Source organism: Rhinichthys klamathensis, unplaced genomic scaffold (assembly GCF_029890125.1).
Source record: "Rhinichthys klamathensis goyatoka isolate OS25496 unplaced genomic scaffold, OSU_Roscu_1.1 h1tg000055l_1, whole genome shotgun sequence".
Classification (NCBI taxonomy): domain Eukaryota; kingdom Metazoa; phylum Chordata; class Actinopteri; order Cypriniformes; family Leuciscidae; genus Rhinichthys; species Rhinichthys klamathensis.
The window spans coordinates 6,833,813-6,857,686 of record NW_026606600.1 but is presented as its reverse complement, the minus strand read 5'-3'; the positions used below and the strand labels follow the sequence as shown (position 1 = coordinate 6,857,686).

At 39.2% G+C, this 23,874-nt stretch overlaps 1 protein-coding gene across 8 annotated transcripts in view; it reads right to left on the bottom strand.

Annotated features, from left to right (window-relative positions):
* znf536 (zinc finger protein 536) overlaps positions 1–23,874 on the bottom strand; it is a 193,308-nt gene that overhangs the window by 15,631 nt on the left and 153,803 nt on the right. The window contains exons 7-8 of one of the 8 annotated variants that reach the window (XM_056248493.1): positions 21,835–21,931; positions 695–2,099 (exon numbers count right to left, since the gene is read on the bottom strand). The exons of 6 other annotated variants lie outside the window; for them this stretch is intronic. In XM_056248493.1, coding sequence (XP_056104468.1) covers positions 2,042–2,099; positions 21,835–21,931 — 155 coding nt within the window. In that variant the 3' untranslated portion in view covers positions 695–2,041. Of the gene's footprint in view, positions 1–694; positions 2,100–21,834; positions 21,932–23,874 lie in introns of those variants that run through there. One more of the 8 variants, XM_056248494.1, reaches the window with a different exon arrangement.

The window sequence follows — 23,874 nt, the reverse complement described above, 5'->3', positions numbered from 1 at the left end:
ATACTACACAGAGGAGGGAGCCAGAGGTGTGCTCATCTATAACCAGTGTATATAGGGATTGGTCAATACATATCCTATCACTGACCCTCCCTGTCATAAGTCCTTTACCTTACCGTAGCCTGTACTAGTTTACTGAAACTAGTTCACTAAACAGCTTCAAGACTTTTTTCATTTTATTTATTTTTTTATTTATTTAATTGTAGCATTTACAATAAGACATAACCTTGTTTGGAAACTATAAAAACAAATTCAATTTTCAGAGGTGTGTTTTTTTTTAGTTTTTTTTTTGTTGCAAAGAGGACAACTAAAGAATATATCTGAAGAGACTGGACTCGAACGCATCAGTCTACACACAATGACTTCAATGAAGTTCATTGAATTGATTCTCAAAGCAACATAGATGACCATCATAAGATGAAATAGTTTGAACTACACAGACCAAATCAGCAGAGTTCACAAAAGATTAGAGAGAATATCAGTCCACAACGTCAAGGGACGCACAAACACGCACGCACACACGCACCTTCATTTTCCATTAGCGATCTGCGTACTGTATAGACTGGATTTTCATTTACTATCACAGTGCAAAATACTTCAGGGGGGAAACCTCAGTTTGTATCTGCTTGCATGAGGCATGGGTATATATAACTGTATGGATTTATACGCTTGCAGCAACAGAAGAAGATTGTCAATCTTTCTCTTTTTTTCCTGTTCTTTTAATGTTATTGGTATTTTACAAAGGTGAAAGGCAAAAATTACAGTACTAGAGAAGAATACTCCAATCTAATACCTACACTCTAAAACAGCTAGCTTTGTAAATGCAACAACGCATGACTGTATCTATGGCTAGACAATACTTGTTTCTTTTTTCTTTTCTTTTTCTTTAATAATTGAATACATCAAACCATTTCAGTAGTCAGTAACACTTTGCAACACTGATTGGTGGCAGTATATTACAAACACAATCTCATAACCAGAGTACTTGAAGTGAGCAAGACTGAGATCAAAGCATGAAGGGTTAGGGGCCGCGTTTCTGTTTGCTTTCTGCAGAAAGGCTGGGCGTTCGCAGTCTCCTTGGCTCGTGCCGTTTCATCAGACACGCTCGATGTAAACTAGTTCTTCCGTCACCTCGGCTGTTTTTTCGTCTCGAGTGCTACAGCGTCCTCTTTCTCAGGAGTTCAGCTCTGAACGTCTCACAAACACACCAGGAGAACAAATCGTGAAATCACAGAGCCAGTTCTCAAAGAAAAAGGCGTAGCTTCCCTTTTTAAAACGCAGTGTTCTCATTTCCTGAATGTACTGGATTGTCATTCTTCTGCTTTGACGTCCAGGCACTGACTGCCAAGAGTGTGCTGAGTTTTTTGACAAGGATGTGCTTGGTCTCCAAACGTGTAGTGAGTTGGTCCAAAAGTCCAGAGGAACGGTTTAGGAAGCCTCAGACAAATAACACTGGTGAAGATTCAGTGGGCAGTGAGAAACACCGACAGAGAGAGAGAGAGAGAGAGAGAGAGAGAGAGAGAGAGAGAGAGAGAGAGAGAGAGAGAGGGAGGGAAGTCTGTACGGTCTCTCATTCTGAGACTGGCAACTCTCCGCCATCTTGGTTCAAGGAATGTGTTGCTCTGAGGGACAAGCACTTCAACGTTTCCTCACTAGGTCAAAGTCAAAAAAGCAATTAAAAACACAGAAAGTATTTATCAGCTACACAAGGGAGGATTCAAGACACATAAAACACAGGAAGCAAAAAATTGTTGTTTTTTTTCCTCACTGTTTCCAGCTCACTAAACATCAACAGATCTTCTTCCCTCCATCCAGCGGGAACGCTCGTGTAGGAAACCATCTGAGCTGTCCAATTTATTAGTCTTTTTTTCTTTTCTCTCTTGAAGTCTTTTACGTTAAATAATGCTTTTGATAAGATAATGTCCTTCATTGTCACAATCCTCGTCCTCTTTTTCCGTCGCCTGCTCTTGGCCGCTCAGTCCAGTAGGGGGAGGTGATGTTAGTTTCTGATTAGTCCTGCATCTCTGTGTCAGTTAGGCTATGTTCAGGGGTAAGAGCAGGACCAAACCTTCGGGACGCCTCTTCCTCCGCCCACAGATGAACTACGGTTAAGAGAACAAACGCAGATTAACACCACGGCCTGTGTCCTTCCTCTCTTTCTCTCTCTCTCTCTCAAATGCATCTTTTGACAGACCATCATTAACAGAAAAAAAGAAAGAGAGTCAAATCAAACCATATTATTATGTTTGTTATCATTTATTTTAAATTCGCATCTCATATTTTGGTAACACTTAAAGGACATAAAATTCAAAGAACTATTATTAGCCTGTGATAATGACTAAGAATTCAATGATAAAGAATTCAACTGACTTAAGGTCCACTTAAGTGTGACCAAAATGTACATCCTTTGATTCCCTTGACAAAAAAAAAAAAATGTTTTGAACAATAATGAATAAAAGAAAAACAGTTTGCTTTTGATCACTTAATTATGATTTTCAAAGCAGTTATTATGAGACAAAAAAAATGATTTGGGGTACATTTGGAAAGAAATGAATGGCCACTGTAATGCCTGTGTGTGTTTGTGTGTGTGTGTTTAAATGTTGACTATTAACCTCTCCATTCAGGTTCCGTTAACCTCGAATGTCACTAAAGAAAACGCATCTTGTGAATCGTAAGATAAAATATTAGATATGGGAGGAAGATAATTTGAACACTTTCAGACTTCTTCCAGCTCTAATATAAAGATATAAATATATAAAGTCTTCTAATATAAAGACAATAACTCTGTGAACATTGCACTTGTGCAATTACTGCTGAAGTTTGAATCCGGCGAAAATGCTTACTGCTTTTTTTCCCCCTATTTATGTGCTATCGCCGTTTGAACTAAATAATATAAATGTTGTTTAATTCCCTCTACAACCTCTAAGAAAATTATTTGGCAATAAAATCTACAGAGTGCATTTCCGAGTCGTGTTCTTTTAAAGTGCCTCTATGAAAATGACAAAATGAAATTAAAACATGCATTTATTTGAGTGTGCTCTCGCAAGAAATGTTATGGAAATGAAACGAGGAGTCAGTTCCCCGCTAATAATGGAATAAAACAACGTCATTTAGATTTGCCAAAGAGCAATAACGCTGACGCCCACTCGCTTTGCATTATGCACACATCTCAGATGTGCTCTTCTTTAACAGACACACTTTCCACTCAGATGTCAGGCGCTTCTGAAATTGCTTATATAGATTAAGAAATATAATTAACCACTTTTGTGTTCTCAGATAGAAATTATTCTTATGCAAATAAAAAAAAATTCAATAATCGCACATTTTTTTTTTAACAAATGCCACTGCTCTACTTATATATGAAAGTACACTGTACAAAAAATATATGATCAATTGGTTATGACAACATGTGTTTTTACATTGCTTTAACTCATCAAAATAAGTTAAGCAATTGTCAACTTTTATATAAGTTATATAAGTTTTATAAGTTATGTAAAATTCAAAAACCTACAATTTTAAAGGTAGTTTAATGTAATTTAAGTTGAAAAAATGTTATGCAGCAACTTTTTTTTTTTACAGTGTAAATATAATTTGTTTATTACTAAAATTATTGCAAAAACAGGTTTCAGTTACTTATGCTATTACAGAAATACCCTATTCCCAGTCAGCTATAATTAATGTATTCCACAAACAAAAAGTGTCCAATAATACAGAGTACAAAGAGAGTAGTATTCGACTGGTCATGTGATCTCAACATGTCGGCACCCAGAACTTGAAGTCGACCTGTTTCATAAAATAAAACAGCTTTTACTAGATAGGCCACTTTTTTGTCTGGAGTCTTAATATCATGTGTAACCTACATCAAAGAAACTTAAAATAAATACCAAGGATAAGCAAAGCAAAACCACTGATTTCTTTCAACCGTTCAGGCTGAAGGGTGCAGTGCACACTTTGTCCAAGAGATGGCAGTATAAGCCCCCGAATTATCTTTCCGCCCAACTTCATGTTGAAAATAAGATCTTGTTACTCAATGTCAATTTCCTTTAACCTGCTGATATTTCATGTTAATCTACAGATAAAGTGTTTGATATTTATCAAATCTGAAGTGATTGGCAGTGTTTTGTACGACTATACTGTGGTCGCGGCTCTACAGCTGCCTGCTGGCATTTTTTTTTTTTGTGCGTCCATGAGGAAATTAAGATAATCATAACCATAATGATAATAAATTATGTTCTCAGGTTTTAAAAACGCCTGGCCTCCCAGGGGCCAGTGCTCTTGGTGACTTCCTCTTAAAGAAAGTTCTGGTAATGAGTTACAGATTCCGCCCCATATTTGATTTTCACTCTTCATTAACTAAGCCACCTGGAATGTTATTATTTAAGGACGCCATTTCTTTTCCCCAAACAACTGCCACTGCGATCTGGAGACTAGCACACCAACTTTACGATCCTAGCAACTTTTTCCTCCTCCTGTTCTGATCAATTTTGAAGCCTCCCTGTCCGCATGTGGAGTGATTGCTTAATTATTTCGCCACCCTAGAAATATTTATCATACTCTGGCCTGTCACATTATCTTGTCATCAGTCTATTTTTCATAGCTTGAATCATGCATCTTTGTTTGTGTTTGCCCAAACATTAGTTTTCTTTGTCATTATTTCAATACAAATAAAAAAAAAGAAAAGTTAAATTATTTTTACATGATCAACAGGAGAACTTTAAATGGTAATGAAAATGACACTACTTCCACCACTGAATCAAAGAGAAGCAAGAAAATGTGGCGCCCTCTACTGCTCAAGTGCGATAATACACTCTCACTGTGAGACAAGAGAGGGCCCTGGAAAGTAATACAAGACATATGGTAAGAGGACACATAGCTCCAGGATCCATCTTATGTTAATACAAGTGTCATGCTTAACAGAATGGCTAAATGAAAAGGCAGACAGAACAATAGCACAGCACAAGGCTGGAAGCAAGCTCAGTTAACAAGGGCCAGCACACTTGGGGAAAAGCGGGGCTGTCTGAGTCAAAGTCCTGACATTTCCTAACTGCTTCTTATTATTCCCGGACCACAGAGTTAAGGCGAAGAGCGCTCCCATCTAAAACACAGGGCCGCTTTATACCCTGACCTCCCTCAGGTATTCTATTTTTACCATGAAATCTACTTAGTGAATATTTGTGTTTCAAAGGCCTGCTCGTTTTAGGTTTCCTGAGAACAGGGGTCATTTAATTGGAGGAAAAATGCGAGGATATGAATTTCAGAACTTTTGAATACATGTTTAAACAATCAGATAAGGCAGAACATGCATTATGGAAAGGAATCGGGAACATTTATTTTGCACGTGGCCTCTGACTGATATTATGTAGCTACTAAGTGCTTAGTCTAATATCCTCTGTTTACAGGAAAACTTCAGTTCAGCTGTTTTTGGTAGTCTAAAAGTCTCTGTTTTTCGATATGAATGAAGTCTAGATGTAAGTGATGTGGTTCACCATCATCTCCTGCTGAACACAAACACAACACACACCGCACATTCTGCCATGGAGGGTGGCTTTGTTCTCTCCCAGGCATCCGGTGCTGCTGGAAAAGAGTTGTTTTTGGCAAAGGTAGACCTCATTGTACAGCCCAGTATTTATAAATATGTAAATACGAGTCAGCGTGCGAATACACACACACACGCAAACACACATATAAGCGGGCCGAACGCAAGGAAGTGCACCCAAATCATATTTTTAGAAGGTTTTAATGAATACAGGATGTTTATGAATACCATTTGTGGGGATTCACAAAGACTAGAAGAATCCTCGCACACCACCCCCTTCTCTCCCCTCAAAGCGTAAAAGAAACCCAATGTTTCTGGAGGAAACGGCAGAATTGTACGTTTCAGATTGCCTTTAGATAAGTATACGGAGGAGCACAAAGAAGCAGGCGACCTCGTGCATGTGGCACACTTGAAAAAGTTCAAATGCACCGTGAGGAAAGGACGACTGTGAAGGTAAAACAAACAGCGAGTTTGTTACTCCGCCGGATGACTAGGCAGCAAATAAACCTGCCTCAGATGATGGAGAATGACACAAAAACTGTTTGTCTGCACATATTAACCAGAATAAGAGCAACTACCACACACCAACCAGACTCTGACTATGCCAAGAAAAGAAAACGTAGAAAACGGAGGGCTGGGATGTGGATGTGTCTTGCTCTCTGACTCAGTCTATTTCTGGGGCAGAGATTCTCACACTGATACTACCTCCACTGAGCAATTTAAAGCCAAACACTGATGTTGCAATCTGTCTTCTGTGCCTGATAGCGCTTTTCTCCCTCTCTAACCCAAATTACTTTCTTTTCATATCTAATTATATTTGCTAATGATCTTATAAGGGGATAATGGAATGTGCTTGATCTATTACCTTTTTTTGCAATACATAAATACAATACAAATGGCTATGCAGCACTTTGAAATTTTCCATCATCCATTTCAAGCAAAGCCAAGGGAGGATATTTAAACAATATCTACAATTTTACCACTTCTGCAACACAAATCTCTTCGCTCGTTCGAAGCTACCAACAGGGGACACGAACGCGGTGCAGTGGAACAATTTGTCCGACTATACACTGACAAACAACACTGTTCTTTTCATGGCTGTTCACTTGTGTGCTCATTCACTAGCAGGTTGTGACTGGGCGACCCTCAGGCCACGACCTCCGTCCCGGCACGTGAGGCAGTGAGTGCGGACAAACGCCGCTAAATACATGAAAAGACACGTTTTCATGAACAGATACAGGCGTTTTTAACCAGCATCCACACACATCCTAAAGTTTCATCCGGACTCCGGGCGATCTTTCAATCTCTCCGGAGGTCATCTATCCGTTTCTGTGCACTGTTGTTATGAATATTCCCGTCGGCCAAGCCCCGCCCTGGTCTAAGCCTCTCCCAATTCTTCCCTCAGTCTTTTTCCCACAGGCCCGGCGATGGCCAATGCATGACAGCCGCACTAAACCCCCCGCATTAATGGAAGGAAATGGCATTCGATCTCCATTTGATCTCGTAATCATTTCTGCTGAAATGATAATTAGTGTCCTCACAATCCTCTGACTGTGAGAGAACAGTGTAAAATAAAACAGCTCTCGCAGAAATGACACTTCACTCAACAACCGTTATACGCTTTTCCTGTACGTATATTTACGTATCCCTCCTAATCGCGCACATACACGGGCCTCGTCCGCTGGCGACTGCTGTCTGTGATTCTTTTCAACTGACATAATCCTGATTGATTCGTTCAGCAGATAAAAACTCAGTCCACTTGTGCCCTTTACTGCTGGAACATAATACGGCTCTTTATTCTGCAACAATGTAACATAATGGCGTCGGAATGTGAGGAGGAAAAAAACGTTAGGGCTGCGTCTTAAATGACTGTGACACTCTGCGGTTCAGGCTCAAGCTGTGGTCTAATGTAAAAGAGAGAAAGGAGGAAGAATGAGGGAGAGGTGAAGGGAGGGCGAGGGAGAAAAGAGAAAAATCATTAAGCGCAGATTACCAGAGTGCCCCACTAACAAGGTCGAGGCAGGGCTGCTGGTAAAAGTTGTCATTGTCTGTTTCTCTTAAATGCGTACGCTTCACATTTCCCTCTGATGAGATTTGGGTTGCGCTGTTTTAAATTCTTCGCTTCGTGTTTGCTCCCCCCTTTATGCGTTTTTTTTTTTTCTTTTAATAAAAAGAATCTTTTGTTTGACAACAGGAGGTCATTTTTTGTTCATCAGGACGAGTAGAGAATGAATCATGCTTTTTATTTTGTATAAATAAATTTGGGCCAAAATAGGCCAAGGCCAAACACACACACACACACACACACACACACACACACACACACACACACACACACACACGGTTTATGTGCCATTAAATAATACAAAATAAAAAAAAAAATAAAAAAAAAAATATTTCAAAAAATTTAAAATAAAATAATCAACATAAAATAATTGCACTTAAAAGGAGGTCAAATTTAAATGAATTCAAAGAAATTCATATGATTGTAATTTATTTCGAAAAGTAAAGTTCGTCAAGACAAGTCTTTTTTAAAGGTTTTAAAAGCCTTGACGATTTATAGGCCTTACAGACAGAGACAATCTTATGAAAAATAATAATTTAATTAAATATTATATTAACAAGCATATGACATAATAATTAATAAAACATTTTATAAATATGTAACTTAACTTTAGAACAGGGTGGAAAAATACTTACATTGCTAATGTTTATATATTTTTTTGAATAACAATTCAGTAGGCTAAATTCCTCTTCCTCTCGTTTCATTTCAATTCCTGAGGGGTGTGGCTTATTCAATTACAAACCACACTCATGAATTCAAAGGCAGCCAATTCTTCAATTCTGAATTTTTGCACGGCCCAGACATACACGTAAATGTGAAGTTTTGCCTTTGTTGTAACTGCTTCATACATGGCGTACACGCAAACAATGAGTACCAGGAAACAAACAGAGCACTTTATGTGCTCTAAGAAAATGTGACAAAACTTAAGCTCATCACAAAGGAGACCAACAGACGCAGCCTCATTCATAAACATTCAGTGTCTGAGATGTTCCTATAGGATCGTGTTCAGCAGGCCTCTCTCTCTCTCTCTCTCTCTCTCTCTCTCTGTCTCGTGTATGTGTTGTATTAATTGTGAGCCCTAATCTAGAAGAGTCGAGGGTCCCTGGAGCAAGCGGCGCTATTATTCGCGCAAGCATTGCGCACCACACCGCTCTCGCTTACTAATTTCGTTCGGCGTTGCACCGCTCAGTCGAGGGAACGCACCGCCGAACGCTGCATCTGAGTCAGTCAGACAGCTCCAGACGAGGTCCCTTTACACTGCCACGCTGTCAGTCACTTTATATGTTGTGAAAAAGAGAGAATGAAAAGAGAAAGCGAGAGAGAGAGAATGTAGAAACAGAAACAAGTCCTTTTATCCTGCTCGGCGGGACCTGTCAGTGCCACCTTCTCTCTGGTTTCCCAGCAGTCCCAACACAGCAGCTATCAGAGGGAACCTGACATCCACACACCGCGTTTTCCAGGGGGGAAGGAAATCATGAGAGCGGTCCCACACAAGCGAGCAGCTAGAACATACTCTCCTCAGATCAAGCAACAGTCGCTCGTAAGAGAAGAAAAGAGAGAGAGATTTGGATGTTTTAAGTGGGAATGTAGGCTGACAGGCTTTTGCTGCTTGTGACATGTGATAGAAACTGGGTTTGCATCTCCCTGTGTTCATTTTGGAGTTTGGACAGAGATGAGAGAGCGAGAGTGTGTCGCAGCTTAAGCGCTGATAGTTCTGTCTTAACAGCTCTTTATTCTCGCACACACGTCGCAGTTGTGACTCCAGGCACCTCCGGAGTCACTTCTATTTTTCTCCACATTTGCAGGCCTTTTTTTCTTTGTTTTTGGATGAAAAAAGAGGAAGGAAACAGTTCCTAATCCATACGTGGCACACACACACACATCCATGCATGCGCGTGGATTCATGGATTGCAGTGCAGGAAAATCACGAGCACCTGGCTGAGTGTTTTTTTTTTTTTTTTCAATATGATTTTGCCTGCTTCCCCACTGGTCTCTGATGATTCAACAGTTCCTGCTCTAACATCTGCTACTTACTCTTACTGGGTCTCAATTAAGACAGGCAGTATTTATGAATCTGCTCTTATTTACATTTCTATTTTTCTGCATATGTGCGTGAACGCTGGCCAAAACAGCCCCTCTGCCCCACACACCACGCAGATGTTTCTTCAGCGAGGCCAAGAGGTGAACGCTCGGTTTGAGAACAGCGACGACGCGAGAGTGCGGGCTAAACAGAGAGAGATTTAGGACTGCAAGATTTGCAGCTTTACTGTCACACAGATGAGAGCTCCTACTCTCAGGTGATTGTAATATATGCGAGTTTGGTTGAGGGATTGTGGGATTGGTGAAAGCCAGTTCCCCTGTAAAAGAGAGGTGGTTGTGTGTGTGTGTGTGTGTGTGAGTGAGTGAGGGATGTATAAGAATGTGTGAAGCAAGGGATTGTTTTAATTAACTACAATCCTTTTTTCCCTTCTTTTTTTATTTTTTTAAGTGTTTGTGTTTGCTTTCAAGTCAATGTGTTTTTAATTAAACCGTCATGTTCCATATCATGTTCAAGATGTTTATTTTCAAGACATATATATGTATATTCTAGAGTATGAGTGGGCCCAAATAATATACATATACATCCGTTCAAAAGTTTGGGGTCGGTAATATTCTTTTATGTTTTTGAAAGAAGTTTCTTATACTAAAATGTAATGTATACCTCTGATAGCAAAGCTGTATTTTTAGCATCATTACTCCAGTCTTCAGTGTCACATGATCCTTCAGAAATCATTCTAATATGATGATTTTCTGCTCAAGAAACATTTTTATTATTGTTGAAAATAGTTGTACTGCTTAATATTTTTGTAGAAACAAATATTTATTTTTCACGATTCTTTGATTGATATAAAGAACAACATTTATTTGAAATCAATTTTTTTTTGCAAATACTGTCTTTACTGTCACTTTTGATCAACTCAACTTATGAATGAATGAATAAATGAATGAATAAATAAATGAATACATGAATGAATGAATGAATGAATACTGATAACCCCAAACATTTGAACGGTAGTGTATGTGCTTGTGGAACATTTTATTTCAAAAGCTTAGTCATTAATAAGGAGTTGGAAATTCCTTTGTGTCTTCACTCTTGTGTGAAGACTTTCCACTAGATGTTTGCTCTCATTCAGACCCACTGACGGCAGGTGCAGTTGCTTACAGTCACCCTTCCAATTCAACCCAAAGGTGTTCAATGGGATTTAAGCTCTGTGCAAGCAAATCAAGTTCTTTCACACTGACTCTTCCCCAAAGGGAGTCTGTTTGTCAGAGGACATTGCATGGCTGTATCCTGGATTTGATGCACCTGCTAGTAATGAGTGTAGCTGAAACAGCCAAACATGGTAATCTGAAGGGTGTGTGTCCACATACTTTTGGCCATGACAAAGTACTACATACAACTACTACATAAAATATATAGATCTGTATTAGTAGTGACAGTTACACATATGTAGTATGACCATAGGAATACTAACTATAAATGACTGCAAGATACTATGGTGCGCAAATGATTATTAAATTAAAATTAAAACTAGCATCTGTGATCATGCCTTGGACTCTGAACTCTGCTTTGGTAATACTTACTAGAGTATGTACTTGAATGAAGAGCAATATTTATGTTAAACAAATATATACACACCTCACAAAGGGTAATAGTGAGAAGCGTCACTGTGTTGGTTTCAACAGACCACTCATGTCTTTAATAAACAGTAATGCGTTTCCCTCAAACACAAGTGCCTAATCATGCCAGCCTAATGATGCCATTGGAAGAAACAGAGATGAGTGACATCAGAATGACATAAAAAGTCTGTTATTATTTCATCTAATAGATAGATGATCATGGGCATGCGATGTGAAAATACACCTGAGATCATTAAACAGAAAATGAGAGTATCATGATCCAGGGTTATGTGCGCACCAGAAACGAAGCCTTTGTTTACCTTTTATTTATTTACAAGCACAAGTAAAGCACTGTTGAATATGAAATGTCAAACTATTTATTTGCAGTGTAAGCACTTAAGGCAAGGCTTTTTAGTTTTTGACACAACCTGTAAACAACAGAAGATCTAACATTCTCTGTAAAGACCAAACATGAGCTGGCAGATATGAAAGCATTTATCCATGGAAACAAGAGTGTGCCTATTTGCAGACAATAGTGGGGGAAAACAACAGTACTTTCGTTTCTCGAAATCCACTTCACACTCTTAAAGACCCTCTTCGGTTTAGATATGGCAATTTTATCAATTACAAATGCTTTTTAGTCTATTTTAACCTAAATGGCTGCTTCCATGGGCAGTCAAGGAACAGTAAGTCTCTCAAATGTGTTATTAATAATTCATCTGAGAATGCCGTTTATGAAGTTCGGGAGGCAGGTCTAATAAGCATGGACAGCATCTAATACGCCGTGTGCTGGACAAAGCGCTTTTGAGAATCATTACTTTGTGTGCTTGTCTAATTGAGACTTCATAAATTACCCAGTAGGCCTCGGCTCGCTGCAGATCGCTCCCTGCCTTCGCTGGAACGATACACTGCATGTTTTCTCAAGAGCCACATCATATTTGCGTGCACATAAACGCAGGCACATGAAAACAGTAATGGCAAATATGTAAATAATAATACAAATAAAAGCGTATCAAGTAAAATAAGCCGAAGCGGCAAGCGAATAAAGATCCTTTCTGTTTCAAATTTCAGTACAATCGCAACAATTATCCGCTTTTCCTCACTTTTCTCTGCTCTCATTGTTTTTGGCAGGCAGATCCATAACATTCTTTTTGTTCCACTTTGGTCTCCTCCTTTTTCCCAAGCCTGAGAAACTTCAGACATGAGAACCCTTAGCCGCCTCTAATATAAAACCAGAGAAATTTACCTAGGATTATAAGTCATTGACAAATAACCTTGCTGATAGATGCGAACTAGATTTTGTTCAAAGCACACTGACAGCCTCAAAAGAGATTAGTGGAGTTCTTATCAGGTCAGGGGTGTCACGGGGGAAATGTGTTTAAAGTCACATTGATTTATTGAAAGATTTTCCAATAAGAAGACTTCTCTCGACTCTCAGACGTGTGTGTGTATTTGTGTGTGTGTGTGTGTGTGTGTGTGTGTGTGTGTGAGAGAGGGACTCTAGCAGTGATTGTGAACTATACTTGACTACAAAGGGGGAAAAAAAACATTAAAAACAACTGCAAGACTAACACACAGACCCCAAATAAACACAAGAGATCTTTGATGGCTGGGTAAAACTACACTGTTTCCTTTCCCTTTCCCATCGTCTACTGTGTGCTATTCCTCCAGACGTAATAGCAATAGATGACCGATATACACATGAATGTTCACACGCACCCACAAACACACACACACACACACACACACACACACACACACACACACACACACACACTGACAAGAAAGCATAATAAGATCCTTTGTTCCTGCAGGCATTCATTTGACACTATTACCTTCTTAAGAGTAATTATGAATCTTTTCAGAAAGCTGGATTGTGGGAACCGTTGGGTTTGGCCCCGGATCCACCCACCAGCAGCGAATGGATGAGAGAGAAAACTAAGAGTATCACTCCGCACCCCTGTCAGAGAAATGTCATTACCCCTGTATCTCTCTCCCAGTCTCGCAGTCTTTCACGATCCCGTCCTCTTCCCCCCTCCCAAACAACCCCACTCTCTCTCTCTCTCTCTCTCTCTCTCTCTCGTTCTCTCACACTCCTGCTGCTTCGTTTGATCTCTGAGGTCCACTGGAACCCTGGAAAGCTATTCCAGCATTTGCGGTCCGTCAGAGTCCTGTGGAGAACCTTCTGGATGTGTTGGTGTGTCCAGGCTGTAACCCTTCCTGCTGACATGGCTCTCCACCACACAATCTGTCAGAGACTTCACCTTAACAGCACACCACAAGCTCGGATAATGAACGATGCCTCCCCAAATCGACAGCCTTTCAATTCTGTACCATAATTATGTCTGTATTGTATGGTGCCTTTTATAAGACTCATGATCTTTGAGTAGATTGTCAGTGGTGTTTTTTTTTTTCTCTTATATACTTTTTTCTCTCTCTCCTAGAAAATCAACTATCATCATCATAAGTTATCCATTATTTTTGCATCTACTCTAGTGTTGTCCACAGTATGTTCATGTTTACATTCCATTAAATACTAAAAACATTAAAGTTAATAAACAGGTCACTGCCAGCTTATGATATTTAACACTCCTGGGCTTTAGATTATTTATTTTTTTGTATTGTTATTATTATTATCATTCCAATTACTACTACTACTACTAATAATAATCCTTACAATTACAATAGGGTTTCAGCAATTCAAGCTTGAACCCCTAATAATGAATTCTCCATTATTTTTGTATCTACCAGGAATACATTACATATCATGGAATAGTGTCAAAAATTCATCCACAATATGTTTATAAATGGTTAAGACATAAATGTTACAGTAGGTTAAACAGTTCACTGCACTCCTATGCTTTTTTTGTGGTCCCACTTTTTATTAGGTGTCGTTATGTACTAACATTAATATTAATCCTTTACAATGCACGTATTGTGTACATACATGTTTTTACATTGTGCTTACAGTATAGTAAAACAAATATCTGCATATAATTACATAAGTAATTAATTTCTGTAAATACATTTATAATTACAATGTTGACCTATCCTCACACCTTAACCCACCTCTAAACTTAACCCTACCACCAAACCTGTCCCTAACCTTACCCGTATCCCACCTCAGTAGTACCACAATTGTTTTGCAAAACAACATGGACAAAATAAGTACATTGCCCTTTTTTTTTATGTAAGTACATAGTAGTTTAGAATGCCTAATATAAAGTGGGACCATTTTTGTTAGTGCTACTACTTCTACAAATAACAATAATAATAATATTGAGTTCTCCATTAGTTTTGCATCTACTAGGAATATGTCAAATACCATGGGATAGTGTGACAATCCACAATATGCTCATTTTTATAAATGGTAAATACATAAACGTTATAACAGGTCATTGCCAGCTTATGCTATTTAACACTCCTGGGCTTGAGATAACACACTGATAAACAGAGCAAGGAACCTGAGAAGTCTTGAGAACTCAGAGACAAGTGTTTGTTTGTGTCTTTATCAAGTCCGAAATCAAAGCCTTGCCCCAGTTATGTGTCGACCCATGGTATAAACTCACGCTTTACTGTACATCATCACCTGATCTATAGTCACAGTCAGGACCCACTGTCTCTGCTCTAATAGCTATTCTCAAAGGTACTGTAGCGGTCGGCAACAGGAGCCGGATAATATTTTTATGTTATCAGTAACACTCCCACGTTTGTTTTCGCAGCCACTCAATGGCCAGAGAACGGGATGGCAGGAAATGGCAGCATTTGTTCTGATTTCGACCCCCTCCACTTCCACAATGCAAGACCAAAGAACGTGGGAGGACCCACAATGCACAATGATCTCTTGTTCAGATTGAAATGCTTTGTGCATTCATCTATAACTGCCCAACATGCAAAGATAACCAGCCAGTCCGGTGATCAATAAATAAATAGCAGACAGCATAAAAAAAGAAAGACAGAAAGGGAGGAAATAATGACACAAATGCAGACAGAGAGATGGAGGGTTCTTTGACTACTGTTTGTCTTGTTTTAATAGTGGAAAATCGAGAGGAACAAGAGGAAAAAAATGCTTAAGGCGCTTTTCATGAATATGGTGCTTTCATGTCCCTTTACTTTTATTCTTTTAAAGTATTACAGGCAAAAAAAACATGTTTTTTGATGTGAGAAATACTATTATTTCTATTATTTTACTATTACTTTATGTTATTATTTAACATAAAATGAAGAAAGCTATAAATCTGTATTGTCCTTTTTGAAATGGCAATTTTGTCCTATATGGCACAATTTGACCTCATTTTCAGTTAACAGTATACAATAACATTGTCATAATTTTCGCCGCACGTGCATAATTTTTTTAAATAATAAGTATAGGCCTATATTAATTCCCCTGTTATAAGTATCTCATTAACCACTTTTGGTTGCATTTTCTTCTATTAAATTTGAATGCTAATTTAATGCTAATAGAACAAAAATAATTTTCTTTTTATACATATCCACATTTTTTGTAACATAAAATATAACCCTTACATGAAATGACGAGAAAAAATAAATAAAATGGCTCATGTAATAATATTTAGTGAAATTAAAGTTCAGAGAAATAGATAAATAAATAAATAAATAAAACTTTCAGGGCAGATTTTGTATAATGAAAGTGCTTAAACAATAATTCTGATATTGCTACATGCATGCTGTGTTTATAGATTACATTTATACTAAATTAATTCTCACCCTAATTTAAATGCAAAGTAAATTAAGAACTAAATAATTAAAGAAACTAAATGAATAAACAATATCCATCATACATGTCACAATGCATATTGAATCATTTTTAACCTTTGTATAATTGTGATACAGTAAGAACAACAATTATAACGATTATAATTTGAACACAAGAAAATACAATATAATTATGCAATATAATATTAATATTCTGTAAGCTCTCAGACCAGAGCTAGTCATTTATTTTCAGTCAATAAATGCAGTGGTAGCTGACATAAGGTCTATGATCAGATGCTGGACATCATCCTCTCATGTTAGCTTTGTAGCAGAGATCTTAAGAGCAAACGTAAGAGTGTAAGGAGTGAATGTTAGAGCTTATAAAGTGGAGTGATGGAAAGAAAGGTTCATGGCGGGGTTATCACACTCCGGCAGCACTGGGAGCGACGTGGCTGTTTGTGGGTCTCCACGCACACACAAGCGCAGCAGAAGTGACACTAGCGTATATCTGTGTATCACAGAGCAAACAGCAGCACTTTACCTCAAAGTCTGCCAGCCTAGAGAGCGGATCAAAGACGGTGTTTGGGTGAAACCATATCGACAGAGTGTCAAGCACAACAGGGGTTGTGAGGAGGGGCACTCTCTGTCTTTCTTTTCTCTCTATACCAGCCTCTATTTCTCCACAAAGAGCCTTTGCTATGCGTGTCAATCACACTGCGCTACATGTGTCAATATCTAATTGCTCTGATGGCTGGAGATGGACAGACAGAAAGGAGGAGTGAGACGGCAATCAAGTGAGTCGGATAGAAGAAGAAAAAAGACGTTTTATTACAATTCCATTACGGCGTTTTCAGCATTGCGACATGGATGAAGGAAAACTATTACTCAACCTGCACACGCTATGAAAAATGAAACTAGTTCTGGTATACAAAACTGCTTTGTTCTTGATGAAGATAAACAGTCTGGGTATGTTTGTATTCATTACATAAAGTCCATAGCAAAACCATACCCAAAATAACACGTCAGAAATAATCAAAAAGGGAAAGAAAAAAAAAAATCTCGCAAAAGCCATTTTAAACATTGTGTCAGTACTGGACAAATGACTCTGTGGTAACACCCACCACCCTGCCTCCATACACAGGAAGACAAATATTGAACAGGACTCCACAAGCATCAAACAACACTGTGGGGCAGGGCCGAGTAGGCCTGGGTCTCGTCTGTAATCACAAATGTCCAATCCTCTAACGAGGTCCAGAGCTCTGTCCCCCACATCAAACTGCGTCTCTGCACACTGGCTTTCCATTACGTTACTCTATACGCTGATCAATTAATGCTTTAAGGTCAGTTATATATAATTCTTAAAGTGTTCAAACTTACATCTACGTGAACTATTAAGCTGCTTAAAAGAATATCAAATGCACCCGAGAAGTTATCTAGTAGTTCACACTGTCTTCTGCACGTTCCACACAGTTATGTTGAGTGACCTGTAGGGGGAGCTGCTCTTTTATGACTTGGGGGGGTGTATTTGTGTAAGACAATAAAAACATTAATTTGCCCTGAAATCATTCCTGACGTAAATGTAAAATGGTGCCCATTGGAACCCAGTAATGAAGCATGCGGCATCTCTGCAGCTTCTAATTTGACTAGTTAAATGACTCCATTACGTGTTTAACAGACAGAGGCAAATCATTTCTGGTCAGTTGAGGCTCACTTAGCCGCGTCACAGGGCTTGGGGAGAAATCGGAAGATAACTGGTCCTGCTTTTTTCCTTTTTTTGCGCTCTATATATTGCAGCCAAAAAGTACGATATGACCTGCACCTTTCCTCTCATTCTCTCTTCTATGTGTCCACCTCTCTATCTCTCTCTCCTTCTGGGATGGTGTTTGCGTGTGTCTACATCCCACTGTTAATTAGGTGCCCACTGTGCATGATCAAAGCCCATATAGTGAAATATATACAGTAAATAGATGCTCACCAGAGACTGTGTTTTCAGTACACAGATTGGACTTGTGATAGGAATCATACTGTATAATCTTACTGTCGTCCACTGCCTTCCCAAGTTGGAAAGATTATCAGATCAACTTTACACAGTGATGGAACAATATTATAAAGGTCATTTAAAGGAGGTGCTTTACTTTTAGAAAATGTTGGTGTTCAACTTTTAGGAGGTCAAATTAATTATAATATGAGCGGTTTTATTTTCTGTTCATTTAATATGAGGTTTGCATTAAAAAACGATTACCAATTAAAAATCCTATTAAACCTTTTAAAATAATTTTTGTTTACAAATTTTCTAGGAAAAATATTGAATAAACAAAAACTAAATTACATTAAAATATAAATCAACAGCAAAACTATGCCATAGATTTAACAGAGTTAACCAAAAATAAGACAAAATTGTTACATGGTGTTTTTAGTCTAGTCAGTAAAATCATTTACAATTTTTTTTTACCACAATGGTTTGAATATAAATGCTAAATAATATGCCAACATATGACAGATATTTGTATGATTTAATTGCTGTATTAAGTAGAGAAGGTCAAAACCTCACACGGCAAAAATAAACTGACTTTTGAGTTTTTAAAACTAGATAATGTTCTTATCATGCTATGTTAGGGTATAGTTGATCTATTAGACAATAGTTTATCTAACCTATTTTATAGTTATCCCAAGAACAAATGAGATTTTAACCTCTAAAAATAGTCATGGAACACCAAAGGCCAGCATGCTTTTTTTTGTTTCACATGTCATTCATCTGTAGTATGTGAAGCTGGTGTTGAGGGTGTGAGAATTATCAAACCTACAGAGAACAACACCAATTACTGATACCAAGAGGCCATTCCACACACAGGCTAATACGGGATCGCCAGTCTAAAAACACACATACGCACAAACAGGTGGGTAAAGACAGGCACTCTTAAGGGATATTGGGCTGATTACAGCAGGTGCGTATGTGTGAGTCAGACGGGCCTCTGACCTCTGGCTTTAAATGGGGTGATTAGGAATGGAAAAAGAGTTAGTGTGGATGGGCTGGTCCCTAGTACACACTCTGTGCCCTCTGCAGCGCTGCACGGAAGGGCAGGAACTGAACCCCTCCGCACGTGCAGGAAGCTGGAACATCTTTGCTGATGGACAGAGAGCCAATCACAGGCTGGCATTGCTCTCAAGGATAATGGCACATGTCGAAGGATTTCGTCATATAATCTGAGACATGTCAAGTTTCATTGAGAGTCTCTTTGAAATACACACAGACTATTTTCAAAGGACTCAAAAATGAAAATTCTGTCATTATTTACTCTTGTATGACATTCTTTCTTCTGAAGCTGATGATGTCTCAGTGTTTTATTGTACATCCAATGACTTTTGTTGCATGGACAAAAGCAGCTGTACGATTAAAAAAAAAATCTTCTTTTGTGTTACACAGAAGAAAGAAAGTCAAACAGGTTAAGAAGGACATAAATGATGACACAAATGTCATATTTAAGTGAACTATTTCTTTTATAGTTGCTCCAGCTGTTCCTGCCTGGGCCGGGTCAGTGCGAGTATGCAGGGGCTAGAGTCTCCCACTCTAATGGGATAGGTAATTATGCAGTCTGATCTAACAGACAAGGGATTTAAGAACTAAGTATACTATGTGACACATGTCTGGGATTATTAATAGTCATAACTGGATGGACAGATGGACAGGCCTGAGATAATGCCATCAGATGCCATTATAAGCTGCACTGCGGATTCTTAAAGTACAAGCAAACCAAAACAACTACAAAAAGAACTCTGTAAATGGCACGTAGTAACGGCCTGTATCTCCTGAGCGCCGGTCTCACAGCAGATGTCAAACGCTGGTAAAACGCAACGGCGCAAGATCCTGAAGAGCAAAGATCTCTTTATCCCTTTAGCGGCTATGGCTCAACTCTTTGTAGTCCGACTGAAGTGCAGTGAAGTGGGCCGTTTTCACCCCCCTCCCCAAACGTCCGAGTCTTAACAACCCACCCCCTCACGTCTGATTGTTGATCCTCCTGAAGAGGACAGATCAAATATTCCACTCCAGTCTGCGAGCGGGGCACAGATATGATTGGGGTTGACGGACGGGGCCCCCAGTTTGAAGTCTTAACAGACAGTGCGACTTTGATATCTGTACTCGGCGCGTATCACCAAAGACACAGGGAATGAATGAGAGTGAGGGGGAACTGAGAGAGACAGAGAGAGAGAGGCAATGAACAAAAGCATCTGTGGAGTGGTCAGGGCCAGCGGCAGCATGTGTCAGAGGCTTTTTGATGTTTAACCCTCTTCCTCTCTCTCTCTTCTTCTCCTCCTCCTCCCCCTGTATTCCTCACCCCCAAAGGCCCCACTTCTCCCTCACACTTCCTGCTTTCTGGGAGAGCCCAGTGGGGACATATATATATATATATATATACGCATACACACCAACAGCCTCATCCAACCAATTACCAGCCTCTTGACTTGTACATTAGACAGCGCTGCTTCGAATAAAGGGAGGAAACCGCTGTTTATTCGCTGAAAAGTCATGCTAAATACGAAGTGTGTTAAATCAATTCAAATTGTATATGGGAGAAAATATCATATCGGACACATCATCTGGAAAAAAGCACAAAGGCCCATTCACACCAAGAATAATAACTATAATTATAACATCCACACTCACTCAAAATAAAGTTATTTTTATATAAGCATACACTGCAGTTGGATTTGATATATGACATTGTTGTTTGATTTTAATTAAGTAGAGAAGGTCAAAACCTCACAAGGTAAAAATAAACTGGGCCAATGTAAAACTGATATTTGATGTTTTTAAAACTAGATTCTGTACTTTTCTTTTAGGTTAGAATAATAGTTAATCTAATAGACAATACCAACCCGTTACCAGCCCCGTGACTCTTGAACATTAGACATCACTGCTTCGAATAAAGACAGGAATCCGCTGTTTATTTACTGAAAAGTCTTGCTAAAAACAAAGCATGCAAAATCTTTCAAAAAAAAATCATATTGGACACATCTGCTGGAAAAATCAAGCAAAAAAGCCTGTTCACACCAAGAATGAAAAACTATAATGATAACTATAGAAGCTTGAGCTCTTTAAAGTCAGGTGGATTCTTATTGGCCGTCAATGTTTTTATCATTCATCGGGTGGAAATAATGATTCTGAAATTTATTCTACAATATTATTGATATAGTGGTGGTGTGGACTTCCCTTTTCTCATTCAATTCGAATTATTATTAAAACCTAAGGTATTGTTATATTTATCGTCCTTAATTCACAATTACAGTATGCCGACAGTCTTTCTGATGGCCTGCGAGTAAAAACAGAAATCCGAAAGTAGCAAAGTTCATCTAAAAAGAGGAAAAGAGATAAACATGTGCAATCATCATTTTCTTAACTTGTGTTTCCGCAGATTCAAAGCGCTGAGTTTTAGCATAAACAGCAGGCAGGAAAAGTGGGTTTTTAAAAACTCCGTCTTCCTGGGATTGAGCGTTCGGAGCAGAGGGATGAAGAAAAGACTAAACAGATGTCACAGCTTGGCGGGAACGAGGGAGTTAAATAGCTTTATTTTTTTCCTCCGTCTTTTTAAATGTCTCACGTATAAACAGATTTTGTTGCTTCTTAAAGTGGGCTCAAAATTAAAGCGTATCGTTTTACACACATATTGCATGCATATTAGTGAGCCCCAGCTGCCCGTGTCCTGTTCTTAAGAGCCATATGATTGAGTTAGGGGCCCGGGTATCAGATAAGATTTAAGCCTGCTCTCCCTGTGCGCTCCCCCTCTGCATTTTACTGCTAACTTATTAAATGGAGAGAAATGACATTATTTTTCTGAGTGTATGTGTAATTATTGTCACACACCTGTGACTCCTGCCATAGACAAGAGGAGGAGAGGAAGGAAGAGACGACGGCGAGGGGAGAGATGTCGCTCGGAACAGCGGGAGCTCTGGGTTTTTTCCTTTAAATGGTGGGTGAGAGAAAAAAACAGCAAGCTTGTTAATCACAGAATCTCTGTCGTAGGGAGAACACGGATATACTAACAACTTGAACGGCAGATATCATTGTGAATCCGATCTGAAATTAAATGTCCTTTCATGTTATTCCTTCAGACAATAACATTCTGCATGCACTACTGAAGTTTATGGAAAAGTTTCCCTTTTTTGTCTGCCAAACAGGCTTTCTTTCCACATACCAGCAACAAACTGTTCTGTGTTGGCAGTTCTAGATGGCGAACAAAACGTCTCATCTGAAATTCTGATGCATGCGCCAAACACACGTTACTTTTCTTTCTTTCATTCTCTCTCTCTCTCTCTCTCTTTTTTTTTAGGGGACCACCCCATGGAAGGAAACGTGAAATACAGCTCTGAAGACAAAGGAAATTACCTATTAGAGAGGGAGCAATGATCTTCTTTTGCCCCGACTCCAAAAAGTGACTCAGAATGTTGTAATTGTTTACCTTTGACACTGACCGTAATTCTTCTCCACTCCGCCGCAACAGAATATTTCAACGTTGCTTTTCAAAAGCTCTCCTTTTCGCTCTCTCGCCGCAAACGGCAATGCCTCAAATGTCATCGAATCGCTCGGTTTAACGTATTTCTTTTCAACACCTGCTCTTTGCTTCACAGGAGGAAGGGCCAAGCAAGTGAGAAAACGACAAGAAAAGCAGCAGATCGGCTTGTTTAAGATATCCCGGCATTGTTCGCCGTCAGCTAGGCCCTTAAAATGTGACCTCCGCTCCGTCTGTGACTTGTGCAAATACATTGGGTGCCACTCAAAGCCTTTTATTCTGACACTTTTGAAAGGGCTGTTGATAAAAGCTAAGCACGTCAGGAGGTTTTACACTGTCAGTCTCGCTTTCCTGTGCTGATCTAAAAGCATGGAAATAGCAGCGTTTTTTGGTGTAATGTTTTAATAGAAAACAGATGGCCGCAGATGTAGGGCTGCACAGAGCTGGGTGACATGTCTTTAATATTTTAGAGTGGTCTTGCTGTAAATGTAGAAGCAGCTGTTTCCTCCCCGTTGTAAATTTGGAGTTTTTAATTTGTGATTGACAGCTATTGGATTTGCTGTAAATTACAAAAATGAATATGGAAGCGATGGAACTGACGGCCAATAAGGGGGGAGGAGAGGGGGGTGGCATTTGACGCCGTACACGGATGAATAGATTTATGTGCACCCAAATGTGAGGTATTTACGCTCTCTCTCACTCTCTCTCTCTCTCACTCCCCCCCCCCCCCCCCCCCCCCCCCCCCCCCCCTCTCTCTCTCTCTCTCTCTCTCTCTCTCCCCCCCCCCCTCTCTCTCTCTCTCTCTCTCTCTCTCTCTCTCTCTCTCTCCTTGGTTTGATTCCGCTCAAGCAAACCACTATATACGCTGCTGATATTTAAATGTACATGAATATTAAAATACAAGTGCGGGTGGAGAGGATGCGAGCGGGGGGAGGCTTCGTGCGCACGGGGCGGCTGCTGGTAACAGAGTTCTATTTCGATGTGTTTGTTTAGCTGCTGTTCGTTTAGTTTTAATGTCAGCCACGAGTACAGCTCCCTTGACGCTTATGGTAGAGGTGATTGTCATCAATTCGCATCTTGGCATTTAAACCACCTGCTTCAAATATGCGTATTTGAAATGCAAATAAACTGCATATGCCCAGACAAATTAAAAAACATGGTGAGTAAACACTTTTGAAGTCATAACTTTCTCTCTCCTTTTTTTCATCAGGGACTTGAACTGTCAAATGTTCTTTTACTTGAGAAGGCAACGCCAGACAGATAATGCCTCTCAGAGCAAACCTGCATAATACTAACTGATTATATATTTATTTATGGTTTTGTTCACAAGGCATAGAAAGCGGTTATGTTTTTATCTCGGCCTCAGCTTGATTCTTATGCCTCTGGAGTGTTTT